The sequence below is a fragment of the Phocoena sinus genome, chromosome X (genome assembly GCF_008692025.1).
Source record: "Phocoena sinus isolate mPhoSin1 chromosome X, mPhoSin1.pri, whole genome shotgun sequence".
In the NCBI taxonomy this organism is placed as follows: domain Eukaryota; kingdom Metazoa; phylum Chordata; class Mammalia; order Artiodactyla; family Phocoenidae; genus Phocoena; species Phocoena sinus.
Genome location: NC_045784.1, coordinates 129,933,599 through 129,952,314, shown reverse-complemented (window position 1 = coordinate 129,952,314; position 18,716 = coordinate 129,933,599). Strand labels below are relative to the sequence as shown.

At 54.2% G+C, this 18,716-nt stretch overlaps 1 protein-coding gene across 1 annotated transcript; it reads right to left on the bottom strand.

The window, feature by feature from the left end:
* Positions 1 to 6,282: 6,282 nt before the first annotated feature.
* On the bottom strand, positions 6,283 to 17,188 carry OPN1LW (opsin 1, long wave sensitive). The gene is made up of 6 exons (XM_032619988.1): positions 17,010 to 17,188; positions 13,838 to 14,134; positions 11,311 to 11,479; positions 10,121 to 10,286; positions 8,632 to 8,871; positions 6,283 to 6,504 (listed from the first exon to the last, which is right to left on the bottom strand). Exons 1-6 carry the CDS (start codon positions 17,119 to 17,121, stop codon positions 6,394 to 6,396), a joined length of 1,095 nt encoding a protein of 364 aa, XP_032475879.1. The 5' UTR covers positions 17,122 to 17,188; the 3' UTR covers positions 6,283 to 6,393.
* Positions 17,189 to 18,716: the final 1,528 nt, after the last annotated feature.

The following is an 18,716-nucleotide window of genomic DNA, read 5'->3' as shown; positions in this document are numbered from 1 at the left end:
CTGCAGGACTGTAGTAGTTCTTGCTTCTGCTGTCTGCCCTCTGGTCAACATGTGAATTCATTCAGAGACCTGAGCACTGGGAGTTGCAGCCCTGACTCCAGCAGAGGCCTGAGGCCCAGTTGGTCCTCAGCAGGGAGTGTCAGGATGGGCACTGGGGGCTCCTGAGCACCTTTTGTCAGCGTCTGTGGCCTCAGATTGAGGAGCAGTAACCTCGGGAGCTGGAGCAGTCCATTCACTGTGAAATTCCTCCTCATGTGTGGCCTCTTCTGCAGCCCCTGCCCATCCTTTCCAATCTCTTCAGGATGTGTGGAGGTGATTTTCATAGGACACTACAACCAAATTGGAAATCTTGGGATTCCTAAAAGCCCCTTTGTCCAAATAAGATTTCCAAGGTCGGATTTATATAAAGCAAGACCAGAGCTCGATGGCTGTTACGAATATCCTCATACGTTTCTATACTGCCCAGGCCAATGGGACTGTTGTGCTCTAGTAAGTTTTTAACCCGTAGCAAATCAGAAGCTGCCAGCCATGCAGGGGAGCAGAGAGACCTCCCTCCCTGCAAGACTCTGCATGAATTCTGCAAGCGTGCACTTCTAAGCCACCACCCTCCTCACACATCACCACCACCAGCAGCATTGGACTGTGGTGGGAGTGTGAAATAAGCTTTCATCGTCTTTAGCCACAGACATTTTCTGGTCGTTGGCTACAGCAGTTAGCCTACCCTGATTAATATACACTAGAAACAAAAGAGCAGGTCTGTACGACTTGGATTTACCAGGAGAAATGGAGAATGGGCTGAAGAAGACTTAATGTAGTAACAGTGACAACAGGGAGCGTGTAGCATTGATCACCTGTAGCGTTCAACGCCCACTTTACAGACAGGGAAACAGAGTTTCAGCTCAATGAAGTGTCACCCAGTGTCCACAAATGTGTGGTCACTACCCAGGCCCCTGCAATTGCCATGTCTTCTCTGGTGTGTCACAAACTGAGGTTTCAAAATGAAAAGTTCTGTGACACTTCTTACATGTTATATCTGTTTGCTTTCAAGAGGGCTTTTGAATTTTTCAATTGAGACAAAATTCACAAAACATAAAACTATTCATTTTAAAGTCTACAGTGGCATTTAGTGCATTCACAGTGTTGTGCAACCACCACCCTATCTAGTTCCAGAACATTTTCATCACTCTAGAAGGAGACCCCGCCACTCCCCATTCGCCTTCCCTCAGCCCCTGGTAACCAGCAATCTGTTTTCTGTCTCTCTGGATTTGTCTATACTGGGACATTTCATGTGAATGGAAGCATATGTTATATAGGCCTTTGTGTCTTACTTCTTCAACCCAGTGTAATGATTTTGAGATTCATCCATGTTGCACACAGAAACAATTCATTCCTTCTTGCTCAGCAGTGCTCTGTGCTGTGAATGCAGTGCATTACCCATTCGTCTGCTGCCAGTTGGGGCTGTTATGAATAGAGCTGCTATGAACATTGTTCTACACATCTTTTTGTGAACATATGCTTTCATATGTGGAATTGTTGGATAATAGGGTAGATGTATAGTCAACTTTTTTTTTAATTTTTAAAATTTTATTTATTTATTTTTGGCTGTGTTGGGTCTTCATTTGCTACACATGGGCTTTCTCTAGTTGTGGCAAGCAGGGGCTACTCTTCATTGTGGTGCATGGGCTTCTCACTGTGGTGGCTTCTCTTATTGCAGAGCACAGGATCTAGGCACACGGGTTTCAGTAGTTCCGGCACAAAGGCTCAGTAGTTGTGGCTCGCGGGCTCTAGAGTGCAGGCTCAGTAGTTGTGGTGCGTGGGCTTAGTTGCTCCTCAGCACGTGGGATCCTCCCGGACTGGGGCACGAACCCATGTGCCCTGCATCGGCAGGCAGACTTTCAACCACTGCGCCACCAGGGAAGCCCTGGTCAACTTTTAAAGAAGCTGTTTTCCAACATTGTTGTACCATTTTATGTTCCCACCAGGAGTGTGTGAGAGTTCTGGTTGCTCCACGCTCTTGCCAACACTTGGTATGGTCAGTCTTTGAAACTTTAGCCCCTTAAATTCAGGTGTCACTTGGTGACCCTAAGCTCCAGATTGTGTCAGCATAGCCCAGATTTTCTCAACCTGAACACCACTGACATTTTTGACCAGATGATTCTCTGTTGTAGGAGGCCGTCCTGTGCATTGCAGGATATTTAGCAGTGTCCCTGGTCTCTACACACTAGGTGCCAGTAGCACCCTGGAGGGATTTCGTCTGGCTGTCCTAACAAGGTATGCCAAACTTGGTGGCTGTAAACAACAGAAATTTATTCTCTCATGGTTCTGGAGTTGAGCAGTCTGAAATCAGTTTTCCTTGGGCAAAGTGTGTCAGCAGGGCTGTATCCCTGTGGAAGCTCTAGGGGACAATCTGTTCCTGGCCTCTTGCAGCTTCTAGGGGCTGCTGGCTTCCTTAGCCTGTGGCCTTGTCACTCCAGTCTTCAAGGGCAGCATCTTCTCCTCTCCCTCTGCTCGGTCTTCACGTGCCTGTTCCATCTTCTAAGGATGCGTGTGATAGCACACGTGCTCAGGAGGAACTGCTCTGTCCCTGCCATGTTACCCCATCTGACCCGTGCTGCCTCACCCCTCGTACCTCTTTCTCCACCTCAGACTTCTCCTCCAAGTTTCAGGCTGTTAGGTTCTAGCTCAGTTTGTCAAAGCCCATCCTCAGATGTGAACAAGAATATACTCTCCTGCAACAACAATGTTTGAGACCACTTGTATTGGAGAGGGTGGCCTTAACAGCTTTGGAAGATTTGGGGGGCATTTTGGTTGACTGACCATGATTTTGTCTTTGTAAGAGCATTTTCCACAGTGGTGCATTTGCCTCCACGGCTGTAGGAGATGGACAGAGAGGAGTCCTTGACCAAGGGAGGGACAAGAGAGGAGAGTCAGCCGTGTCACAAGCCAGGATGGTACTGCTGCCTTGCAGAGGGCGAGGAGGCTGGGCGCTGGAGAGAAGGGGAGATGGAGGGAATAGTCTTATAAATTAACATCTTCTTATTTAGGAATCCCTTCAAGAATGTGTTTAAGAGTATAGTCATGGGGGCTTCCCTGGTGGCGCAGTGGTTGGGAGTCCGCCTGCCGATGCAGGGGACGCAGGTTCGTGCCCCGGTCCGGGAAGATCCCACATGCCGTGGAGCGGGTGGGCCTGTGAGCCATGGCCGCTGAGCCTGCGCGTCCGGAGCCTGTGCTCCGCAACGGGAGAGGCCACATCAGTGAGAGGCCTGCCTACTGCAAAAAAAAAAAAAAGAGTATAGTCATGGGACTTCCCTGGTGGTCCAGTGGTTGAGAATCTGCCTTTCAATGCAGGGGACGCAGGTTCGAGCCCTGGTCGGGAAACTAAGATCCCACATGCCGCGTAGCAACTAAGCCCGTGGGCCGCAACTACTGAGCTCGTGCGCCTCAACTAGAGAGACTGTGTGCTGCAAACTACAGAGCCCACGTGCTCTGGAGCCCTGGAGCCCACGCGCCACAGCTAGAGAGAAGCCCGCATGCCGCAACAAAGATCCCGTGTGCCACAACTAAGCCCCGACACAGCGAAATAAATAATAAATAAATTTTTAAAAAATCATAAAATTTTTAAAAAGAGTATAGTCATACATTCTTATAAATATATATTAATGAAGAATCTACGTGTTGACTTCGTACTTGTGAAGAATATATTCATGAATTTACACTTGGACGTGGTTAGTATCTTAAATGTCCTTGCAGCTCCATCCTTCATGTAAATGGAAGGACAGCCATGGGGAATCTGCTTTCGGGCTGGACACCCCACCATCTCCCTGTCTTTGTGGGTGGTAGCCTCAGCCACATTGTCAGACCAATCTCTTCTCAACAGGGAACAAAGCAGACACTGATGGAATAGTCCTTGAAATACCATCACGAACTGGCTCTTAATTAATTGGCTCCAGCAAATGCACGTTCAGATTCTCAGCTGCCTGGGGGCCATCTCCACGTGGCGCCATTCAAGTCCCTGAAGTAGGACCTAGTTGACCCGCTCACCTCCCGTTCCCTGTCGGTGCCTGTGCTTCTCTGCAGGGCCCCGGGCCCCAGCCATTCTCCAGCCTCACCACCCCTGGCTCAGGTCAGGCCTTCCTTGGCTCTTCCCTAAAGACCTAGGAGCTGCTGTTTGGAAATATTCCAAACCCAGGGAAAAACAGAGAAGAACATGATGAAGGTTATATGACTGCCCCCAGCTTTCTCAAGTCTTAATATATTTGCTTCAAAATTTTTTTTAAGAAATAAAAGTTTAAAAGGTGATTCGCCTGAAACTCTCACATTCCCCTTCCCCCTTTCTGCCCACCTCGCTATCCTCACTAGGCGCTTAGCTTTTCCAGGCATGTTTTTAGACTTTTGCTACTTACACATGTGGCCATAAACAACAGGTAGTGATGTTTTATCTGTGTTTTTTTTTTAACAGGTCTACTGAGATATAATTTACGTGCCATAAAATGCACCATTTTAACTGTTTCAATGATCTTTAGTAAATTTACTGAGTTGTACAGTCGTTACCACAGTCCGATTTTGGTTTTTGTTTTAAACAGCTTTATTGAGCTACAATTCACATCCCATACAATTCAGCCACTTAAAGTGTAAAGTTCAGGGTTTTTAGCAAAATATTCACAGAGCAGTCTCAGTCCAGAACATTGTCATCGCTTCCAAAAGAAATTCCATCCCCACTAGCAGTCAATCCCCACCTCCTACCCCGTCCAGCCCCCAGAAACCACAGATTTATTTCTGTCTTTGTGGATTGGCCTATTCTGGACATTTCTTATAAAAGGAATCATACAATATGTGGTCTTTTGTGACTGCTCCATCACTATGATCAACAGACTTTTATGGAAGAACTACTGCATACCGAACACTGGTGTGGGACTCTGTATGGAATTTAACAGCACTCACGGACAGTTTAGATCTCGATTTGTGCAACTTCTAGTTTATTGCTATTTTTGTAAAGCCGTTACAAAAGAGTGACTATATATAAAAGATACATGAATATCGGTGTGGGTGTGTGGCTGACGTGCACCTGGGGTGTTCTGAGGCAGCCCTGGAGGAGGAGGAGGAAGGTGGATTCTGAACCCAAGTCTAGTCCTGAGGGAGGACCGCTCAGCCCCAGAACAAGCTTGGGGCCGGGCGCTCAGGGAGTGTTACTTTCTCTTTTGCTCCCAAGACAAGTGCAGCTGGAAGGACAGGTGAATGAGCACCTACAGGGGCACCTGGACAACATTTACCACCTCAACCAGAATCTGGCCTGCACCGAGGAGAGAATGGCCTATCTGTCCTACGAGAGAGCCAAGGAGATACGGGTGAGAACCTCACAGGGGGACCTTGTGAGAAGCGGCCAGTGAGAAGGCCGTGGGGACGAGAGAAGCAGAAGATGAGTGAATCCGCTCTGACACCCCTGAACCGAGGGAAGAGGCAGGTCCTCAAGCTGTGCCCCACAGCATCCCGTGTTCCCGTTCATGCCGCCCTTTCCCCGGCTCCGGCTCCGGCTTAGCCGATCTGGAAACTCGCACACTGAGGCTCCAGTACCCCCGGGGGACGGGAGGTTGGCGTGACAGCGTCACTCTCTTCCTCCTGCAGGAGGTTATGGACACGTTCAAGAGCCGTGTAGCCAAGTTGGAGGCTCTGCAGCAGGTGACCCAACTGGAGGTGACAGAGAGCGTGCGTATCCGGCCCCGGGGCTGCCTGTGCCGCTGGGCGCGCCCGCTGCTCACACTGGCCACCGTCCTCCGGGTCCTGGTCTCCAGCGCGTGCGCCTGCCCAGTGCCGCTGCTGAGCTCGCGCCTGCGCACGGGCACCGCACTCCTGCTCATCGGGCTGGGTGCCCTGGCCTGGCAGAAGCAGTGTGCCGTCCCCGCCGCAGACTGGCAGGCCCGGGTCCCCTCCAGATGGAGACTGTGTTCCGGGGATTCCAAGCCTCTACCAGAGGGGCCTTAAAGGGCCTGGCTTCGCTAGCTTCTCCCGCCTCCCCAGGCAGCTGCTTCTCGGCTCTCCCTTTCTTGTTCCATCACCAGCAGCCCAATGAGAGGTACATGGACGCCCGCCCGCCTCGCGCTCGCCTTTCTTGCGATCCTTTTATCCCGTCTGTAGACACGAGGCTTAGAAAAGATGAGCAACTCCAAAGTACGGTGCTGTGCCCCTCTCTCCCCTACGTGCTCTCTCACGACCCAGTGACCCAGCGCTCAGAGGCTCGAGTGCCCCAAAACTGCAGTGGCAGCCTCTATGACTCGGTTGCTTTTGGCAAAGAGAAACTACATTTATTTCACAGGGATGGAGAAAAGGGGCAGGGGCGGGGTGGCCAAAGCCCCGGAGGGTGGGACCGGTTACGTCTTCCAGTGGGAGACAGGCGACTCAGGCAGGTGACACCGAAGAGACAGATGAGGCCTCTGTTTTGGAAACGCTGGAGAGTTCAGAGCTATCATCCACCTTCTTCCCAAAAAGCTGCAAGATGCAGTTTCGAAACTGCAGGACAGAAAGTGTTACTGAGCAGAGCAGGCAGGGCCAACATGCTACGCTAAATGTAATGCTGGGGCACTCCGAGGAAAGCGTTTGTTCAGTGTCACCTTGATGGCTTACACGCTCACAATCTACAGGGGGAGTGGGGGAAGCCTCCAGGTACTCCTTGCACGTGGGAATGGTCTATTCCTGAGTATTCGATTATCTAAGTCATCTGATTTAGCAGTTGACGGTGACTGTTGTGGGCCCAATTGTGCTCCCCCAGAGATATGTTCAAGTCCTGACCCCTGGAGCCTGTGACTGTGACCTTATTTGGAAATAGTCTCTGCAGATGTGATTAAGATGTATATTATCATGAGGTCGTGCTGGAGTAGGGTGGGCACTAATCCAATGACTGGTGTCCTCATGAAAACAAGGGAATTTGGAATCAGACCCAGAGGGAAGGTAAAGGCAGAGATTGGGGAGACTCGTCTACAAGCCAAGGAACACCGGAGGTTACGGGTACCTGTCAGGACCTAGGAGAGGGGCCTGGAACAGACTCTTTCTAAGAAACAACCAACACTGCCCACACCTTGATCTCAGATCTCTTGCCACCAGAACGATCATCTCTTCAGCCAAGAGAGTCTTCTGGCATCGGGAGCGCCCTGCTCTTTACTGCTCCACCCCTAAAGGCATGTGGGCTGTATTCACTTCTCAGATTGTATCTCCTGTCGTCACTGAGTTAAGAACAATGCTTTGAGGATACAAAGCAGAGGCATCTGCTGTATATTTCGGGCCTCTTCTCGACTACGTCCAGCTACTCCAATGTCAAAACTCTTTTAAAAAAAACCCATAATTGCTGAAATCAATAACATTGGGCTGGACAGCAGAACTGACTCAGCTGAAGAGCTGGCAGGTGAGCCCCATTCTTGTTATTGATTTCAGCAATTATGGGTCTTTTTAAGAGTTTTGATGTTGGAGTAGCTGGACGTAGTCGAGAAGAGGCCCGAAATATACAGCAAACGCCTCTGCTTTGTATCCTCAAAGCATTGTTCTTAACTCAGTGACGATAGGAGATATAATCTACATACTGGGCACCCACTCTGTACTAGACTGTGTCCTCGGGGCATCAGCAGCAAACCAAAAAGAGCAAAATTCCACGTCTTTGTGGAGCTCAATTCCAGAACATTCTCTCTTGAATGCAACAGGAAGGGATAACAGTGTGGAAAGGGTGAAAGCAAAGTTCGAAAGTCTGGAGAGTCTGGAAGTTCAGATGATTGTAGAGGAGGGGGAGTTCCAGAAGGAGAGAATGGAAAGGCTCAAGTGAAGACAATACTTGGCAAGATGGCCTAGGATTCCACGACTAAAAGCCAGACCTAAAAAGAGACCCATGTGAAAGACAGGAAACAGTGGTCAGGCGTAGAGCTATGCTCTGGGTGTTGAGGTGCCAACAGTGGAGTCCCGGGGACTCCTTTGTGGTGCCGGTCCTACTTGATACTTAAACGTTACCATGGTGAGATGGGATGCCCCTGAGGGGGTGGTATTTCCGACCCACAGACCTTGCTAGTCATCCTCAAGTCACATCACAGCTGCACCTCAGTGAAGTGGATACGATGGATTCAAGGACGAATCAGGCAATTGCACTTGGAAGATGATAAGCCTGAATCACCCGTAACCTACTAAGAGGCCTAGGACTCGTGGGCTGCCATCTAGCAGGACCACAGCGTGTCCTGCCTGAACTAACCCATGAAGTCACGGCAGCCAAAGATCAGTCCAGGCAAGAAGGGCCTCCTTGTGTCCTGGTCACTGTCAGCGTTTGAAGATGGAAAGAGTCAGTTCAAGAGAAGAGTGGTGTCTGTGAAATCAAGAAGGGCATGCCTAGGGGACACAGAGACACGATCTGGCAATCCTAGGCCAGCAGAGGGGAGGGGCACACAGCACTCAGTGCACTGGAGGAAATGCCCACCCTCAGGCCCAGATCATAAAGGGATCCAGAGGGAGGGCTGGCTGGGGCTGGGTCGCATGCTCAGCCTTCCCCGGTTATTGTCCTGGGGGTCATTGTCAGTCTTCCCACAGACACGCTTCCAGGTGGGGGCCATCCCCGGGCTCTTCCGGGGTCCATTTCCGGTTTGCTCTGTCCACTGCGTGCCTTACCTGCCGGTTCATAAAGACGTAGATAATGGGGTTGTAGATGGTGGCACTTTTGGCGAAGTAGGATGGCAGGGCGGCCACCAGAGGGTGGAAGGCGTAGCCAGGGTGGGCAGCGGCGAAGCATGCAAAGAATGTGTAGGGCCCCCAGCAGAGGCAGTACGCAAAGATCATCACCATCACCATGCGGGTTACCTCCTTCTCCGCCTTCCGGGTGGATTCGGATTCTTTCTGCTGCTTCGCCACCTGGGGGGGACAGAGAGTGGCCCCGGGGACATTGAGCGGGAGGACCCCTCAGGGCTCCGTACCCCAGGGGATTCCATGTTGCTGCTGCTTGGGTAGCTAGTCAGGGAGGGTAGCGGGGAGAAGCAGATGGGCCCAGCTGTGCAGTACCCGGGCCACCTGAGCGGGGCCAGCCTTGTGGGAGCTCTTCCAGGCTTGGAGGTGGCACAGCTTGCTTCCTGTTAGGAGTCTGTGAAGGAGGTAAGGAGGCTGTGCCTCACCTGGTCCCTTACCAGAGTGTCCCCTCCCATGGTCAGGTCTGAGGGGCCGGGCGGGAGAAGACACAGGGGCGGCCGCCACCTGCTGCGGGCAGGGACCGGCGGCAGACAGCTGAATGGGGACGAGGGGTGACTGAGGGCTGGAGCGCGTTCTGGAGCCTGGGCTGCGCAGCCCAGAGCTCACTCGGACCCAGCTGTGTGCGGATACCTGTGGGAGTCGGCTAAGTAGCTTCCGATCCCTGACCGCCAACGCGGTGAGGGGAGCGAGGAGGGAACAGGTCACACACTGAAGGCAGTGAGGTCGGGGGAGCTTAGCTCCAGCCCGTGGCCTCCACTCCACAAAGAGCTCATAAGCACATGCTGATCCGATTGTGGGCACAAGCCGCTTCGTAGAGGAAAGGTGCCGCCCCAGAGGCCTCTTATTCCCTGTGCCAGGCAGGAGCCCAACAGGGACAGATGGCTGATTGTAGGTAAGCTGATTGACAAAGGGACAACGTACGCACGGTGCTCGGGACCCTGATCTCATTCTCCTGCTTCGCTCTGATTTCCCACGCCAGGGGATCACCTTCCCGGGGGGAGGGGGGAGTACAGGTCTGGGGGGCAGATGGCACGTGAACGGGACGCGAGCGCTCCGGTAGCCGCCTTTGCAAAACACCCCTTGACTGGCAAGTTTAGCTTCTGGATCTGGCCGGCTGTGCTCCACTCCGTGGCAGAGGCTGGCTTTCCACCCCCGGGATCAGGAGGAAATGCAGCTGTGGTCCCTTATTGGGTCCCTCCACGAGGAGGCGGGCAGTCCCTTCCCACCCTGTAGGGGCGAGGCCGAGGGAGCCGGGGCTGCGCCTGCCACCTCGAAGGCGTTGGCAGATTCTGGCAATTCCAGATATCTGGTTCCGGGGCTGCAGAGCGGACTGGGCGGTCCTCTGTGCCAGCCTAGACCTCCCTGGCGTTCATGAGCCTGCCTGCAGGGGTGAAGCTGGGGGGGGTGTGGGGCTCACCGCTCGGACGGCCAGCCACACTTGCAGGTAGCAGAGCACGATAACGCTGAGCGGGATGAAGCAGCAGGTGATCATGAGCGCGATCATGTAAGACTGCACCCCAGGGTAAGAGCTGCCGCTGAACACGTCCGGGCCGCACGACGTCTTCAGGCCGTGGGGCCAGTACCTGGGGAGAAGGGCCGGCAGCCCGTCCTGAGGTGGGCAGGGACCCGAGCCCCTGCCCGCCCCAGCACACCACTGACTTGGGTAAGGTTGCTGGGCTTTTTCATTGAGGTGAAATTCACGTTACATGAAGTGAACAATTCGGAGGCATTTAGTGCGTTCGCAACGTTCTGCAACCGCCACCTCTGTCTGTAGCTCCAGAACGTTTTCATCACCCCCAAAGGAAGCCCTTCAGAAGGATCTTAGGAAAGCCTTGTCCGTCTCTGGTCTCACGTTCCCTTCTTTTTTTACTCAGGGGTTCACAGGTGTTAAGACAAGAGGGTGCCTGAGGATTCAACGAGCACGTGTTCAACAGTCGCAGCCACTGTGGGCACGGGAGCATGAGGAGGGGACAGACAGGGCCTGGTTCCTCGCACTGATGGCAGCTTCCCAAAGAAAGACCACACCCTCTCCAGGCACCACAGAACTTGTTCACCAGCCTGCAGTGCAAGATACAAATGCAACGGCCTTGTCCCGTCCAGCCCCCTCAAACACCTGAGCCGTTTCCTTGGAAATGCGGGACTTCCCCCAAAGGATCCACCTGGAGAGGACACTGTAACCGACAGCCCAGGTGTACCTACGACCCAAGGAGCCTCGGAAAGGGGGCCCCTCGGCAGGTGCAAGAAAGAGGCCTGGGGCAGAGTAGGCAAGAGGGCTCTGGAATCCAAACGTGCCTGTGGCCTCAGCCGGCAGCGTTTCTCTATGTGTTCTCATGAGCTGCTCCTGTTTGGGAGAAACAGACTTTTCCAGAGGCTTGGGGACCACAGGGCCCATTTCCACGTTGCAGCCAGGCAGAGTCACGCGTTCACAGACAGTGCGCGCTCCAAGGGGTCTCAGCGAGAGTCAGGTCCACCCTCGGTTTACTCGTGGAGCCACAAAGGCCCAGGGACTGGAAATGGTTTGCCCCAAGGTCACAAAGGGAATCACGAGTTTGACCCTCCCTGCTCTGCTCCAAACGAATCACCTTCCTGGCACCCTGGCACCCTTACCTGCTCCAACCAAAGATGGGTGGAGCTGTCCACACAGCAGCCCAGATCCAGGAGAAGGCAATGCCCGCAATGGCCAACTTGGCATCAAATCTCACGTTGCCAAAGGGCTTGCAGACCACCATCCACCTCTCCCAGGAAATGATGGCCAAGGACCAGAGACCGGTGATCCCTGCAGGGGGAGAAGCAGACAGAGGAGGGCTTTGAGTCAACGCTTTTCAAGATCAAGAGGACACCCCCCACCTACCTGCAAAAGCTAATTCTCCAAAAAGTGTTTTCCGGTCCGGGAAGCAGCGGGTCTCTTGGTCAGTTTCTTTCTCTAACCCCTGCTTTCCCGGCTCCTTCCCCACTGGGCCTGCGCCCGCCTCCCCTTGCCTGCTCTGATTTGGCCTCATGGCCCACCTCGCTTCCCATCTCTCTTTTACTCGGCCACCAGCCTTTCTTGTGATACGGTCAGCGCAACTCCTGACGGCCACGTACACACATGAGGCCACACTGAGGTACTGCAGTCCCAGCCCGGAGCAAGGAAACAGGACGTGTGCAGAAAGCTGTGCCCTCCTGCCGGTCGGCAGGCCTCCCCTCAGCCCGGGCCTCTCAGCACCGCCCACCATGCAGCGGTCTGTGGATGGAATCCGGGGCTCCATGAGCTGGGGTGGGGAAAATGATGTCTTTGTTTCCAGTACGCTCTACTGGACACTTGGCCTTCTTTACTTCCATTGCGAGTGTGGTAGCGTTAGCAGTGCCCGTGACTTGCTCACTTTACAGGGGTGGCAGACATTTCCCAGTATGACTATATTCATTACTACTTTGACATCTCAGTGACTGTCTGGCCAGATACAGTTATTTGATGCCTTAATAAAGAATGGCGTCACGAATACTTCTAAAAATACCGTTAATACTAATACTTCTTTTGTGTGTGTGGTACGCGGGCCTCTCACCGCCGTGGCCTCTCCCGTTGCGGAGCACAGGCTCCGGACGCGCAGGCTCAGCAGCCGTGGCTCACGGGCCCAGCCGCTCCGCAGCGTGTGGGATCCTCCCGGACCGGGGCACGAACCCGCGTCCCCTGCATCGGCAGGCGGACTCTCAACCACTGCGCCACCAGGGAAGCCCAATACTAATACTTTTAATGAAGGAGTATGTCACTAGTGTTTAATACTTTGATAACTATATTTCAGTATCATTGGCTTCCTTTGTAATCCTATGGATCTCATTGTGCACATTTGCCAACGTTCTTCTAAGAAGGGGTCCACAGGCTTCCCCAGAGGGCTGAGGGTGTCTGTGTCCCCAAAACTGGTGACCCGAGAGCAGACCTCGAGCAGTTACAAAGGCAAGACAGGCGTAAGCGAGGAGCCACCCCGGGGCGCCAGGCACCAGCTACCGAGGTGCACGGAGTGTTGGAACTTGGGATGGACTTTCTCTGCCTAACCTTCCCTGGTAAAGTAACTTGGTGGAGCTGACACCACTAGTAATTCAAGTCATTGACCAGGTCCCCGCTCCCCTGTCCCTCTAGTCCTAGTGTCTTTCTGTCATTCGTCTCCTCAGAATCTGAATTGGAGATCACTTCAGGCGGTAACAAGACAAACCCAAGTTAGGTGTGGAAGCTAAGGACCCAGGCATTGTGACCAGGTGGCCCTGGGAAACTTGAAAAATGGGAAGGCAGCTGCAAGCCTTCACTGCTTTGATGGCCGGGGGCCTGGAGACAGGCTGCACGTGGTGAGTGCTGTGGCCCTTGGGCTCCCTGTCATCTCGGGTGGACGCCAAGCTGCAACCCCACAGCCCTTGGTTCTGTCCTGGGGACGTGGTGCAAGGGCCTCTGAGGCGACCTTGGCCTTGTCAGGCCCGCCTGTGTTCCTCTTCTTCATGGGCCCTTGGCAAGGAAACCCCGCCACCCTGGCCTTGCCGGGCACCCAGTGCAGACCCACACCCTGCTCTCCCTGGCTCAGCCCTCGCTCCCTTGTTCAGCCCCCGCGCCGTCAGCCAGCCTCCTCCCGGTCTCCCCACGGGGCCCCCTCCTCCCCGCTCCTCAGCGTGCCGTCCTGAGGCCTATCGCCGCCCGCTGTGTGCTCACCCGCGCTCTGGCCACCCAGCCAGCCCAGCTGTCTGTGCCCCTTCCTGTCCCGCTGAGTCGACATTCGGCTCCCTCGTCGCCGCCTCCTCCTCCAAGTCACGCTCCTCTGAGGCTACTGGTGATGCCATGTGCTCACTGTCTGGATGGGAGGCCCGCAGGCCTCGGACCCTGTGTGCAGCATCCTAGATACCTTACAGCACGGAGCCGGGAGCGCAGGTGCTTATGGCCAAAGTTGACGTGAACAGGGTCACAACCCGCGGAGATATTAGCAATGGGGCTGGTAGGATCTAGTTTCAATATCTCGGAGGCCTCCCCTCCCACACTGTTCTGAGATTATGTGGATCTGTCTGTCCCCGTTCAGAGATGTGCCTCGAACACGCCCCAGAGGCACACCTGCGGATTTTGCCGCGTGAGTGTTTCCTTTACGCACGGGAGGCTGTGCCCAGGCCCTGGCTGGCTTACCACACAAGGAGACAGTGAAGCCCTCCACAATGCACAAGGGGTGGCCCAGCACAAAGTAGCCGTACATCTGGTTCACAACGCTGATGGTGCTGGCAATGACCGTCTCCGCCAGGTCAGCGACGGCCAAGTTCACCAGCATCCAGTTCAGAGGGTGGCGCAGCTTCTTGAACTTCACGGTGGCTGCCAGCACGGGCCCGTTCGTGAAGATGGAGGCGATGAGCACGAAGACCATCCAGACGCTGGTCAGGTGGTACACCCATCTGGGGGCGATGTGGTAATTGGGGCCGTCGAAGGGGTCTGGAGGCAGGAGACACAGAGGGCACAACTGCATCTGTGCCACCCCCCTCACCCCATCAGAATCTCCCCTCAGCCCTCCTGCCTTCCGCCCGCCGCACTCACCTTTGCGACTGGTCTTCCCCTCTAGCTTTGCCCGCCTGCAGACAACCTTCCCTCCATCCCGTCTCTCAAGCTCGAGGCCACGGCCTGCCAGATGCCTGCACGGGCATCCTTGAACTTAACAAGGCAGCACCCCTCATCATCGCTGCCGGGTGCCGCGCGCCCGTCTGATCTGCGCCCCGCCATGTGCCACGTCGGCCTCCTGGAGTGTGGTTGGCTGGCTTGGTCCTCTCCCCCGAACCCTTCTGTGCCTGGGCCTCATCCGCCCCTACCGCAGGGAGCTCCCAGAAACCTGCCGACAATATCTGCGACCACGCTAGACACCACAGGCTCCCAAGGAACAGGCCTTTGACTGCGCGACACCTGTGTAGTGCCCGTTTCTGTGCAAAAGGGAGCAGAGGGAAGGCACTGGGGCTGCTGCTGGGCCCGAGAACAGCAACCCCCCAAGTTGCCAGCACATCTGACCCAGAAAGTCCAATGGGTTAGCGTGAGCAGAGCATCTGGAACTAGGAGGTGTGTGGAGCGCTCCGGCGTGCAGGCAAGTGAGGGGCTGGGACGGTTTCGAAACAAGGCAGCCCAACCGTCCTTCCTGGACCACCCACAGAGTCTGGATCAGACAGGGACGAGGGCCGTGTGTGGCACAGAAGGGACAGGAGCGCTCCGAACATGGGAAGCAAAAGCAGGTGCACCGGCCTGCCCCCTTCTCCTGGAAGTTTCAGGTCTAGTTCTGTGAAGAAATGAGTGCAAAAAGGGTATCACAGTCAACTCCCAGGTAAGGGTCTCCTGAGAAATACAGGGCGGGAGGGAATTGGATATGGGGGCTGGCAGGAAGCAAGATTTCTTCCAGTATACCTTGCTTTCTAGATTTTAATTTGGAGCCTTGTAAATATTTTATTCCATAATTATAAAACAACATTAAAATTTAAAAAGCAATCCCTGAAAAATCAAAAATAAAACAAATGGACCTGACCGCATATGCACTCGGTGGCATGGTCACATAGAGAGGGGCTACTCGCAGGGACTCAAAAAGACGCTAGTTTGCCTATTCGAGCCTGGTGGCACGTCCCCAAAGGATGAAAAGACCTGTCCAAAGGTTAAGCTTTGGGTAATGATGTTGCTGGCGATAGCGTTGGCGTCATCATTCTGAGACCATTTTCAGCGTGTTTGAGATAAAGCAAATGAGTAACGAAATGATATTCTAATTCCAACTCTACCCACAGCCCTTAAGAACACGATTCTTAGTGGGAGAGAAAGGAGACGCAGAGGTCAAACCCAACGGGCTCCATTGGGGAACCAAGTCACTATTTGGAACTGGGCGAAATAGAAGGAGACTCAAGCATCTCTTCTGCCTTTCCCACGCACACCGTATCCCTGGGCAACCCGATGGCACGTGAGAGCGTGTTTCTCTTGATCAAAGTAGTGAAGCTAATAAATGAAGACAGGGTCAGAAGAATCCCAGTGTCACCATTTCGAAATCCCCAGTGGTTTAATGGGTCCTGGCATTGAGTGTCAGCAGCTCGCCCAAACACCGGACACATCCGCCTGGCTGCCCGGCAGACCTTCACGGTGCTTTATACCAGCCCAGCTCTCCTCACCTTAAAAGCTCCCAAACCTTTCGCCATCTGATCTCTTAACTGGGGACAACAGACTCGCTTTCTTCAACAAATAAATTGCAAGGAGGTTGAGGGGGAACCTCTAGAAGTATGACCTTGTGGTAGTGTTTTTAAAGAGTCCTTTCTTCTTACTGGTACCTACCGAAGATTTACAGAGGAAATGATGTGATGTCTTGGATCTGCTTCCAGAAATCGGCAGGAGTGGTTAGTGGAGGGGGTTAGAGATGAAATAAGACAAGTGATGGATACCCGGGGGCCATTATACTCTCCTCTCTACTTTGGTAGACACTTGAACTTTTGAAAAAATTTTACAGTAAGGAATCTTGTGCATCGATGAAGCCCCGTGGGCCTCCAGGGAGAGCATTGCTGTGTCTACGTCGAGGACATTCTGGGGTGCTGTCAGGTCAAGGTGAACTTCACGGCTGTCAAGGAGCTGGTGTGGCTTCTGGAAACTGCAGCACGTGAGACATTCTTAAAGGAACGGAAGGTCTTTGGTTTGAAGAAGGGACCCGGGGAGGGGGGCCAGGGGCTGAGGGTCAGTACAGTCCTCAGGTCTCTGATGGGCTGGCATGCCCAGGGCAGAACTCGGGCTGCCTCGATGGAGTTTTCGGCTTTCTTTTGGGCCAAAGCCCTCTCTACTGGGACAGCTTGGAGCAGAACAGCTGCCCCAGGAGCCGAGCTAGCCTCTTCCCTAGCATGTACCACCAGAGTCCAAGGGCTCTGGGCGTGAACTGGGACAAGATGGCCACCACCACCACGGTCTCTTCTCCCCTTAGGCTCTCGAAGTCACTCACCCTCCTGCGGGCCAACCCCGCCTGTCACTCCTGCTGGTGGCCTCCATTTGGCTTTGGGAGATGCAAAGATGAGTCAGGCCCAGTTCCCTCCCCGGAAGCTCAGGGATGAGTGTATTGAGCGCTCACTAGCAGTCTGGGGCCAGACGGGAAGAGTTCGTGAACTTTCCTGGGACAGGAATTCTCAGAGGGTCTGGGAAGCCCGTGTGGTTTGAAAGTGTGTATTCGATATTACGGTGTCCTTTTACGTTCAGAGAGGACCCCCCCCCCATTCATGTTATCATAAAGGCTAAGAGAGAAGGCCACTCGGGCCTGTGTCCCAGGAGGGCCGTTCTAGCCAGCATGACCCAGCCTCGGCACCTATTTGCTCACCTCTGGTGGAGTTGCTGTTGGTGTAGGTGAAGACGCTCCCCTGGGTGCTGTCCTCAAAGCTGGTCTGTGGCTGCCCACCTGCAAACCTTTGAGGGCCCCACTGCTGGGCCATGGCTCTGGAAAACCCTGTCCCCGATGCCTGCGGACCTGGCGCTGCCCGGCGGTCACGGTGCTTTATACCAGCCCAGCTCTCCTCACCTTAAAAGCTCCCAAACCTTTCGCCATCTGATCTCTTAATTGGGCCTGGGACTTAGACCTCCTACTTCCCCACCCCTGGGCCTCCTGGCTCCTAAGGCGAGCCCACGAGGGCGGCTCAGAGGGATTTGCTGGGAGCCGGGCTCAGAGCCAGGGTGGCTGTGGAGGCTGCCGTGGGCCCTCGCTGCTGTTTCCCTGTCCTCTCTTCCCTTCTACCGTCCAGCGTCTGCTCCTAGGCCGGGCAGGCACAAGTGTCGGGCTTTTCAGCCCGAAGCCCAGACCCACCTTTCCCAGCGGCCGCTCCCCGAGTGACGTCGCGGGGCTGAGGCCTGGAGCTGGAACCTCCCTGTGGGTCAGACCATCTCGGGGGCCCAGATGGATGCAAGTCGTGCCAGTGGGGCTCCTTCCCCGGGAAGGGATGGACAGGCCTGGGGTGGGAGAGACTCCGCCGTGCATCTCGCTTCTCCCTCACCCCACCGCCTTGCTCCCTGTGGGCTGCAGCTCGTTCCGTCACCAGGGAGCTCAGCCAGGCCCTCCCAACAGCCCTCCCGAAGCAGCTGAGGGTGCCCAGAAGCCCTCAGACCCCACCTCAACTCTCCCTCCCCTGGGTTGACAAGCTTTCCTTGGCCTGCCCGTGACTACAGCCTCGCTCTAGACTTGCCTTCAAAAGCAAAGCTCCGCTAATTGCCCAACTCCGCAGCCTTGCGTGTTTCCACACAAGGTGAATAGGAATGCTCAGAGCAGCACTATTCACAAAAGGTCAAAAGTGAGTCGACAGCTGAACGGATAAGCAAAATGCCCTCCACCCGTGCAATGGAGTATTATTCAGCCATAACAAGGAATGGAATTCTGACACATGCTCCAACATGAGCGAATCTTGAAAACGTGATGCTAGGTGCAAGGAGCCAGACACAGAAGACCTCACGCTATGATTCTGTGTATGTGAAATGTCCAGAATAGATAAACCCACAGAGACAGAAAGCAGACTGGTGGTGCCAGGGGCTGGGCTGGGGGTGATGGAAAGTGACTGCTAACGGGGATGGGGATGCCTTTGGTGGTGATGAAACTATTCTAAAATTAGATGGTGATGGTGCAGCCACTGTGGAAAACAGTTTGGCAGTTCCAAAGATTGAAAAATAGAATTACCACGTGCTTCAGCAATTCTCCTTCTGGGTACGTAACCAAAAGGACTGAAAGGGGTTTTGAGGGGCTCACAAAGCGAACATGGCATGTGTGATGGCACTCGATGTCACAAGGTCAGATGCCTAGAGCTCAACCCCAGGTTCTTTTGACTTCCAAGGCCATGCTTTTCCCTCTTCCTGGATCCCCGGGGGCTCTGCCTGTCCCCCCGCCACCAGAGTCAAAGAATCAGCACACCTGAGAATGTGAGAGCCGTTGGTGGGCCCCCTCTGGGATCACCTGCTCAACCTGGTCCCTTCTGAGCACTGGCTTCCCAGCACTGCCATGGACTGGCCAGGTGGCCTTGAGTGGGGTGACCCCTCCCTCTCAGGC

Coding starts and splice junctions, on each gene's coding strand:
- OPN1LW (XM_032619988.1), bottom strand. CDS start 17,121: ATGGCCCAGCAGTGGGGCCCTCAAAGGTTTGCAGGTGGGCAGCCACAG. Junction 14,135..17,009: donor CAACAGCAACTCCACCAGAG/GTGAGCAAATAG, acceptor TCCTGCCTCCAG/ACCCCTTCGACGGCCCCAAT. Junction 8,872..10,120: donor TGTGGCTGGCCGTCCGAGCG/GTGAGCCCCACA, acceptor TGTCCCCCCCAG/GTGGCGAAGCAGCAGAAAGA.